Genomic DNA, 9,043 nt, shown 5'->3' with positions numbered 1-9,043 from the left:
TCCAGGACATTGCAGTGGTCAAATGGGAGCTCCGTGTCTGCCACCAGCGATTAGATGGGTTCTTGTTTGGAACCGACTTGGACATTTTTGTATTTATTTTCTGTTTTAAAATACCCCAGTTTGGGCCAATAAGATGACTCAGTGGGTTAGGGCACAGCTGTCAAGTCAATTTGTGATCCTCAGGACCCACGCTGTGAAAGGAGAGAACAGGCTCTTGAAAATTGCCCTCTTGAGTTCCACATTAGTGGCTGTGGCATGTGCACCCTCATACACAAATAAGTAAATGTAACAAAAATTTAAAAAAATAAAATAGCCAATTATCTAATCCTGGGAGCAGAGACCTTAGTTTGAAAAATTTTATAAAGCCTGCCAAAGTGGTGTCTGTATGTATGTATGCGCATGCATCCATAAATGTACACATTGGGGATATGGGATCATGTGTAGCCTAGGCTAACCTCAAATTCAGGATTCTTTAGCACGCTTCTCAGTGCTGGGGCTATAAGCATGTGCCACCATACCTGGTGAGTTCGTTGCATTTTTATTTTTAAAATTAGAGCAACTCACAAGTACCCTCCAACTTTGTATCCTGAGTTATACAGATTTGGTGTCTGGCCTGTTGCTGGGCTAGGTGCCATCTGGAGAAAGCTAGGTGATGCAAGATCCCTCACACTGTTGGGAAATAGAGTGGCTGTGCTCATCACGGAGGTATGGTTAAAGCCTAGGAAGTTTCTGGGCTCCGGGATTTATATGAGAAGGTAATGTACAGTGAGATCTGAGCTCCATGTTATGGAGGACACTACGGTGTGTGCATGTAGGGCTTCATTAGAAGAATTCAAGGGCCTTCGTGGTATTTTTCTTCATCATGATAGGAGCCCAGATCCTACTGGCTTCTGGAGTACTTCCAGCATCTGGGTTCCTGGTGTCTCAGTCAGGTTTCCCTTCCAGACTTACGCTCACTTTGGAGGCCAGCTGAGCAGAATGGGGTGAAGTGTGCAGGAGGGTAGGGCCAGAATCCAGGGTCAGCTCCGTTCCTTGACTTCTTTTCTCGTGGTAGGGTGGCTGCGAGCAGAATCCAGTGCGGGTTTGCTTGGTGTAGCCACCCTCCCTCTGGGCAGGAAGAATATTGGGGGAAGATGGCTGGCTTTTCTGGAATACTTCTGACATGCAGCTGAACAGAACCTTGTTCTTGTAGCCTCCACACCCCACTCCACCACCATACTGTTTCTGGGTGTATTTATGTGGGGTGCATGTTTGTGGCAGTAGATCCGGGAGAGGTTCCTAAAGCACCTTGCTCGGGTCGAGAGATTCCCCGCCAAAACCAAAAGGGGGGCGGGAAGGATATGCTCGCTCGCTCTGGAGATTTGTTCCCTCCCCTTCCCCTGTGGCCTAAGGAGGGACTGGGTGATCTGTCTTTCTCTTCTCCGAGCATTTCCTTCCTCCTTTCCCCTTCGATTTTGTTTCGCTGGCTGTATTCCTTTTCTTCCAATGTTTCTGCTGTCTTTCTCCAGCTGTTCTTATCCTTGAACCCTGTGCCCCCCGGGGCTCGCTCAACCCTCTTCTCCCAATCTAGAGACACCACCATCTCGCCCCAGCCCTAGGCCCGCGGGCCCTTCACGCCGCCAGGGTGGGGGTGTGTGTCCACGTGGCGCTGAGTTTGTCCGCTTTTCACGTCTCAGTGCGGTGATCGCCTCTCTGCCCCTTACCCGGTTACAGGATGACGGAGCGGCCGCCGAGCGAGGCGGCACGCAGTGACCCGCAGCTAGAGGGACAGGACGCGGCCGAGGCCCGCATGGCCCCCCCGCACCTAGTCCTGCTCAACGGCGTCGCCAAGGAGACGAGCCGCGCAGCCCCTGCGGAGCCCCCGGTCATCGAGCTAGGCGCGCGCAGCAGCGCGGGGGGCGGCCCCGCCGGTGGGGGCGGTGCCGTAAGGGACTTAAAGAGCCGCGACGCGGTGGCAGCAGAAGCTCGCCATCGAGTGCCCACCACCGAGCTGTGCAGACCTCCCGGACCCGCTCCGGCGCCTGTCCCCGCCTCGGCCCCCACAGAGCTGCCTGGAGACGGCCGCATGGTGCAGCTGAGCCCGCCTGCGCTGGCAGCCCCTGCCGGCCCTGGCCGAGCGCTGCTCTACAGCCTCAGCCAGCCACTGGCCTCTCTCGGCAGGTGAGCGCCCTGGTCCCCTGCTGCGTTACGGGTCTAGGAAGGGCTTCAGGAGAACTGGGGCGTTTAAAGACTCCGGGATGAAAGGGCGAAAGGGAGTAGTGGCTAGAGTCCCCCAGAGTGCACAGTGCCCTCTTGGGGGGGGGGGTGAGTGTGAGAAGCAGCGGAGGTTGCGGAGAACCATGTTAGGCAGGAAGGGTTCTTTCAGGCCAGTGTGTGAATGAATACGCCTCTGCAGTTTTTTTTTTTTTTTTTTTTTTTTTTTTTTTTTTTTTTTTTTTGGTTTTTCGAGACAGGGTTTCTCTGTGTAGCTTTGGAGCCTATCCTGGCACTCGCTCTGGAGACCAGGCTGGCCTCGAACTCACAGAGATCCGCCTGCCTCTGCCTCCTGAGTTCTGGGATTAAAGGCGTGCGCCACCAACGCCCGGCTCCAGGCCAGCTCTTCTTAACCTCTGCTAGGATGCGGTGAGCGACACTGCCATCGGCGCCTAGCCCTTCTGCTCCTTACCTGCGTTATTAGAGCCACCCGGCTTTGGCTGGTGTGAGGACACTGGCTTCCTTGCTGCTCCCCCACCCCTCGTGGTGAGGGCAGATGAAAGACGGGCAGAGGGAAGGAATTCTAGGAGATGTGTTGGCAGAGCAGCAGGGGAGCGCTGTGGCGAGTTAGTGAGCCACTGTCAGTGATCCAGAAGGGATGGGCGGGGTTTGATGGGTGAGGGAGACAGGCTGCAGGAGACACTGAGATCTGTGTGGTATTGGAGTTGCCTGTCATCACTCCTCCTGTGTCCTCCAGTGTAGGTACTTGTCCCTGAGCGAAGGTGTCTGCCAGGATTGCATGCCTGTTGGGCGCAGGGGTGGAGGTAGGGGGAGGCAAGAGTGTGTTTGTGGTATGTGTGTGTGCGCGCGCGCTTATGCTTGCGTATGCTTATGTTTTGTTCCATATTTTCACCCGTTTCACTTTTGTGTGCAGGGAGCAGGGTTGCCTTACGGGGAGGGGAATTCAAGGCATTTAGGGAGAATACATCTAAGAAGCCTTTTTGTCTTCAACCCCACCTGCTCTTTCCACAGTGGGTTCTTCGGGGAGCCGGATGCCTTCCCCATGTTTACCAACAACAACCGGGTGAAGAGGAGGCCCTCCCCATATGAGATGGAGATTACTGATGGTGAGTCTATACTCATCCCTCACCCTGGTTAGAGCTATCTGCAGTGGGGAGCATGGGGACAGTGCAGATATCTCACACAGGTAAGAAGGCCACCCTGGAGCCCCAAACTGCCGGAACTCTGCACCCTGGATCCGAGTTAGGACTGTCACTTAAATCTGTAAAGTCAACCACATACAGTTCCCATTCCAGGCTTGATTCCTACACTTTGGCAAGGATCTAGGAGGGTAGAAACACTTCAGGTCCCCAACTCCAGCTCCTGCATCTCAAATCCACTTTGGAATCTCTGGCCGGAGCTGTGCCTTTTAAGAGTTTCTTGCCAGATCTGTCTGTTGTGGGACCCTTCTGTCCCTCTTTCACTTCCTGGGCTGAGACCAAAAATGGCTTATGGTGCCATGGAATATGTATAACCAGGGGAACTCAGCATTGATGGGAATGCTCTACATACTCTTTGACCTGGATGAGTGAAGATTTGGAGCCCTGCCCACTCCTCCCAATGTTGACCTGATCGTACCAGGGCAGGAAAGTGGTCTCTCAGTAGGCTAAGGGGACTCAGGCCTATGGTGGAATTTTCAGTGCTGCTATTTGTCTGGGGCCCCTGCAGGAAGTGTGTTGAGGCTGGAGGAGAGCTGAAATGGAGGCTGAGAGCCTGTAGAAGGTGTGTGTGGCAAAACTTGTGCTTCTAGAGAAAGGTCTAGAAAGGAGAAGGCTGGAGTCTGACAATACAGAAGAGACACCAGAACCCACAACAGCCCAGGATACAGACATTCAGAACAAAGAGGAGGGTGATTGATGGCTGCTTCTGGGTGAGAGGGCTCTTTAGCTCCTTACAGGTTCTGTGGCCGTGTAGGTGCTCCTGATTCCTCTTTCTCTGCCTGTCAGAAAGCTGTCAGGGGACAGTGAAGTTGTGTCCACCTAACACTGGGATGTCCTCATCACAGGACTTCCGAATGTCTCATCCCCAGCTTGACTCCCAGCACAAACACATTGCTAACAGCCACCAGTTAACCCAAGGGTATGAAGTGAGGTGGTGACAACTATCATTCTTGGCATTTGTTGGACACCTATTTCATATACCAGACTTTTTGTATGCTTAGTCTTTGTGTAATTCTCAACACAAATCCACGTGGTTAATTTTGCTTCTATTCACAGATGAAGAAATTGAATCTCAGAGAGGTTAAGCAGCTTGCTCAAAGTCATAGAGCCCAGTACTAAACCATAATTATAGCATTGACCTTAAACTTTGGAATAAGTTCTGGATCCCTTCTTACCTTGTAGAGTCTGTCTGGCTCTCACTGTGATGACAGTTATAATGCCCCCATGTTCACCTAGGAACTTCCACCAGCTCATGAACATTAGCCATGATACAAAGGACTGGCTCTATATCACAGCTGAGAAATCCCATCTTTGGTCTAGAGGTCTGGGGACACTAAATTGCTTTTCTGAGGCAGTTCAGTGTAGGTCTACCCTGTAGGTTTGTGGTCTTTTTCCCTGTCTGTTTCTGACACTTAAAAAGTTTCCAGGAGCTGCAAGTAAGGCAAGGGCTGAGGAAACTTCTCAGGGTGGGAGGGGCATAGAGTGTGGGTATAGGCACATGCAAACGAGAGAAAGGGACCATCAAGAAGTAGGCATCTACCTGGTCAAGTAAGTCCTAGACTGAGCACTGTCTCCATCCTTAGCCATAAAGTGACCACTGGATTCAGATGTCCTTATCTTTCTCCCTCTCCCCAAGTTTCCAATCTAAGCCCTGGACCTAGTAGGATCCTCAGGCTGGGTTGTCCCTTCTGTACACCAAACTTCTTAAAGGTTGTCAGGGCCTATGGCTTTGTGGTAGCAAGGAAGATTGCTACCACACTGGGGTGGGGGTCCTCTTATGTTTTCCCTGCCCTGAGAATCCCGGGTCATGTTTGAACACTTGGCACAGTGCCCTGCACACCTTAGGCATTGCACACATGTGCATTGGTATCGGCTGCTGTCTGGCTGGCAGGCTTAGCATCAGTGTGGTAATGATTATTGGGTCCGGAGGCAGTCCTTAGAACCATGGCTGTGCGTGGTTCTTCTACTCCTTTCCTGGGATGGGGGCCTAGAGGTCTTTCCTTTCGCTTCTGCTCTCTAGTCTCCCCTCTATTCTCCTACCTGCACCTGTGGTAGTCCACTTAGGAAGCATACTAAGCTCGAATTTTGTGCTGTTACCCCTGGAACTGCATTTATGCCTTTCTTACCGTAGAGACTTTTGAGATATGGACCCTGCCTCCTCTTCTCTTATGCCTACTCCTCCAGCCAGGAAGGCACCAGTCACATTTCTACCTCAGTACCTTTGCATATGTCATTTCCTCTGCTCAGGGATTCTTCCCTTCCTGTGTCTGCATGGCTTTGCTTCAACCTGAAGTTTTGTTTAGTTTTAAATAAATGCTTTGCTAGCCACCTTAGCTTCTTTACATCTTTTACTTGCCAATCTGCCCTTTTGTTGTGTTTTTAATTTTTTTTTTTGTTCCTTGTTCTTCTTCCATCTTCATTAAAATGTGAACTCCACAAGGGTAGGGACCCTGCCTGGTCTATTCCTCCTTACTTCATACCTTGGTGCTTTTTTGGCTCTTGAGCTTCTCAGAGGAGCGCTTTGAAGGTCTCTACCTGATTTTGACACATGTCCTTCCATCTTCAGGTCCTCACACCAAAGTGGTCAGGCGCATCTTCACCAACAGCCGGGAGCGATGGCGGCAGCAGAATGTGAATGGGGCATTTGCTGAGCTCCGCAAGCTGATCCCCACCCACCCACCAGACAAGAAGCTAAGCAAGAATGAGATCCTTCGCCTCGCCATGAAGTACATAAATTTCCTAGCCAAGTTGCTCAATGACCAGGAGGAAGAAGGCACCCAGCGTGCCAAGCCTGGCAAGGACCCTGTGGTGGGAGCTGGTGGGGGTGGGACAGGGGGTAGCATGCCCCCTGAAGACCTTCTACAGGACGTGCTTTCCCCCAATTCCAGCTGTGGTAGCTCTCTGGATGGAGCAGCCAGCCCGGACAGTTACACTGAGGAGCCAACGCCCAAGCACACTTCTCGCAGCCTCCACCCTGCCCTGCTGCCTGCCACTGATGGGGCTGGCCCCCGGTGATGCGTCTGGGGCTGCCCAGGGCCAGCAGGTAGGGGCTCTTAGGCCCCTGGGTTGCTGGGTTTCAGGGCAGGTGGGATGAGAAGCAGGGCAATGGACTCGGTGGGCTTCCCTTATAGTCTGAACTTTGGGAAGTCCCAACTGACCCTGGGCTGGTGTTCCTGTTTCCTGCTTGGAAACAGAAGAGGAAAACAGAGTGAATTAGTAGGTACTTTATCTGAAGATGGCACAGTCTTCTCCCTTTCCCAACTCCCAAGACTTCTCAGTTAGTGGCTCAAGTGTCACTGTTTTTGGTCTAGAGTGTGTGAGCCTTGTTTTGGACAAGATCTGGGGTTGTCACCCGTTACCTGAGGCATCCAGCAGCCTCTGCCTTGCCTTTAGTCCATCCCGAGCTGGCTGGGGTGGCTTTTGTGGCAGCTTCTGTTCAAATATATAGGTACCCAAGAGCTGCCCATTTCTTGAGTCCCATCTTCACCCAGGTCCGAGTTGATCCATCTAGCTTGCCAGCTGCTCCAGAGAGTCAAGCCTCGAGGTGCCTTCTTCAGGGCTTGGTTGGAAAAGATGGCCAGTGAACAGACAGTCTGCTCTCAACTAGCTGGGCCAGAAAACCCAACAGCCCTTCTTGCTCTGGGGAATCGGAGCTCTGCTTTCTCCCCACTGAGACTTGCCTTCCTATCCTGCAGCTGTGAGGACCAAGTCAGCAGCCTGGAGCATGCTCTGTTGGGCTATGTGCAGGCTCAGAAAGAGAAAGTGACAGTAGAGTGAAACAAAGCAAGAGTGTTTGGGGCATTGGGTGTCACCTTCTGCACATCACTGTTCGTGCAGGGGAGCAAATGATAGTGTGCTGAGGCATTGCATGTTGGTGCTGGGGTTATGCAGTCCATGCTGATGCATTGCATGTCAGTGCTGGAGTTGTGCAGTCCATAGGCTTTCTCCAGGGAAGTTTCCTGTTGCAAGATGTCTGTTGGCTGATGGTCTGGATTTCCACATGGAGTACAGACTGTCCCGTAAATACTCTATTTTGGGATTCGGCCTAACCAGTTGTTGGTGGAAACTCTGGGCCATGATACCGCCTAAGATGTAACCTGCTGCTAGGGCAAGGAGTCCAGTCAGAGGTGAGGCCCTGGCTTGAGACCTAAGCATGCAAATTTGCTCAGCCCAACTTTTAAGTATGCTCCTGTCACACAACTGCAGGCCCCACCTGTGTGCATGGCAGGTTGGTTTAATGCAATGTGAGTGCCCCCTCTAAAAGCTGTACATGAAATTTTTGTAAAGCAAATCCTTCTCCTTCACCCCTGCAAGTCATTTTGTAAAGTGGAGAATCCTTTTGTAGTATGGACAACTGCCCCATTGTCTCTTTCCTGTGTTAATCCTGGTGGTGGGACCGAGTTTTCTTCAAGAAAGGTCTGCTTATAATGAAGTTAAAGCCCATGAAACAAACTGCACAGAAGTCCTGTGTATCTGTCATTGTACCAGAGTCACCTAGAGCTCTCTCTCTCTCTCTTTGTCTCTGTCTCTCTGTATCTGTCTCTCCCTCTATTCCTGTCTCCCTAGGATTTGCCTTTGAGCCAGAAAGAAAATATCCAAAGGCCCCATCTTGTAATGTAAGAGCCCATCACTTTTCTGTTTGAGTTTCAGTACCATGATGGGGCCTGAGTATATATAAACAAAGATGGATCCTGCTCCCCTCCCCTTCTACTAAGCACTGAGGTTCCCCAGCCATAGGGAGAATATGGTCAGCTTCTAAGGCACTGGATTCTTTGTCTCATATCACGATGTGCTGTTACTTATATCGCCGTGAACATTAAAGTTGGTTTCTTCCCATTGCTTGAGAGTCAGCCCAAGGAGTCTGACCTATGTGAAAATGGAACAACTGTCCTGAGCTCGAAGGCTGTGTTTTATTCTCAGTGGAGTGATGGCTTGGGATTGAAAAATGTTGATCTGTAGGTGAATTTTCTGAGAGAGACCACACATTTGTTGAGAGCTTATGTTATGGTTCCCATTCTCAGCTTTGTAGTGTCACTGGGATGGATACACTAGGCAGTGGGGTGGACTGACTGCGATAATGAGTCTGTAAAGAATTCTGTTGCACACTAAGGATGCAGTGCAGTGGAGAGCAGCACACATGATGTGCTGGGTTCAATACCCAGCACAGACACAAAAGCTTCATTACCCTTAGTGATGACCCTGCAGTGAGGTTCTGGCCAGAGTTCAGGCTCTGGACAGTTGCTATTTGTGTAATTTAGGTTATAAAGTACCTTCCCTTGAGCTGTCCAGATTCTCATTTCTCTAGATTTATCTTAGTTTCTCCCTTATTCCAAGGCAATAGACAGGAGTGAGAAAGGAAGAGAAATTGTGAATACAGACAGTGCCTCCAGACTGCTGTACTTCCTAAGGGGCTGGAAGGGAAGGGCTAGGGTTTGGTCTTTGTAAGATCTAAGGAAGACCCCAAATTCTGTTTTCATCTTCAACACCCCATATCTTCTTCCTTTGCCTCCTCCCAACCCTTGAAGAAATGGCAACATCCCAAGAATAATATCTGTACAAAAGGGGAAAATGTAAACGTGAAAAAACATTTGAGAAAAACAATGAACATAAGAATTAGAAAGAATCCTATA

At 50.7% G+C, this 9,043-nt stretch overlaps 1 protein-coding gene across 1 annotated transcript; it reads left to right on the top strand.

Moving 5' to 3' along the window:
• The first annotated feature begins 1,714 nt into the window (after positions 1-1,714).
• On the top strand, positions 1,715-6,428 carry Tal1 (TAL bHLH transcription factor 1, erythroid differentiation factor). Its single transcript, XM_035438937.1, has 3 exons — positions 1,715-2,160; positions 3,226-3,320; positions 5,980-6,428. The coding sequence occupies exons 1-3, from the start codon at positions 1,715-1,717 to the stop codon at positions 6,426-6,428; spliced, it is 990 nt and encodes a 329-aa protein (XP_035294828.1).
• The last annotated feature ends 2,615 nt before the right edge of the window (positions 6,429-9,043 follow it).

This window comes from Cricetulus griseus, chromosome 2 (genome assembly GCF_003668045.3).
Source record: "Cricetulus griseus strain 17A/GY chromosome 2, alternate assembly CriGri-PICRH-1.0, whole genome shotgun sequence".
In the NCBI taxonomy this organism is placed as follows: domain Eukaryota; kingdom Metazoa; phylum Chordata; class Mammalia; order Rodentia; family Cricetidae; genus Cricetulus; species Cricetulus griseus.
This window is presented reverse-complemented; position numbering and strand designations above follow the sequence as displayed.

Coding starts and splice junctions, on each gene's coding strand:
- Tal1 (XM_035438937.1), top strand. CDS start 1,715: ATGACGGAGCGGCCGCCGAGCGAGGCGGCACGCAGTGACCCGCAGCTA. Junction 2,161..3,225: donor CCACTGGCCTCTCTCGGCAG/GTGAGCGCCCTG, acceptor CTCTTTCCACAG/TGGGTTCTTCGGGGAGCCGG. Junction 3,321..5,979: donor TGAGATGGAGATTACTGATG/GTGAGTCTATAC, acceptor TTCCATCTTCAG/GTCCTCACACCAAAGTGGTC.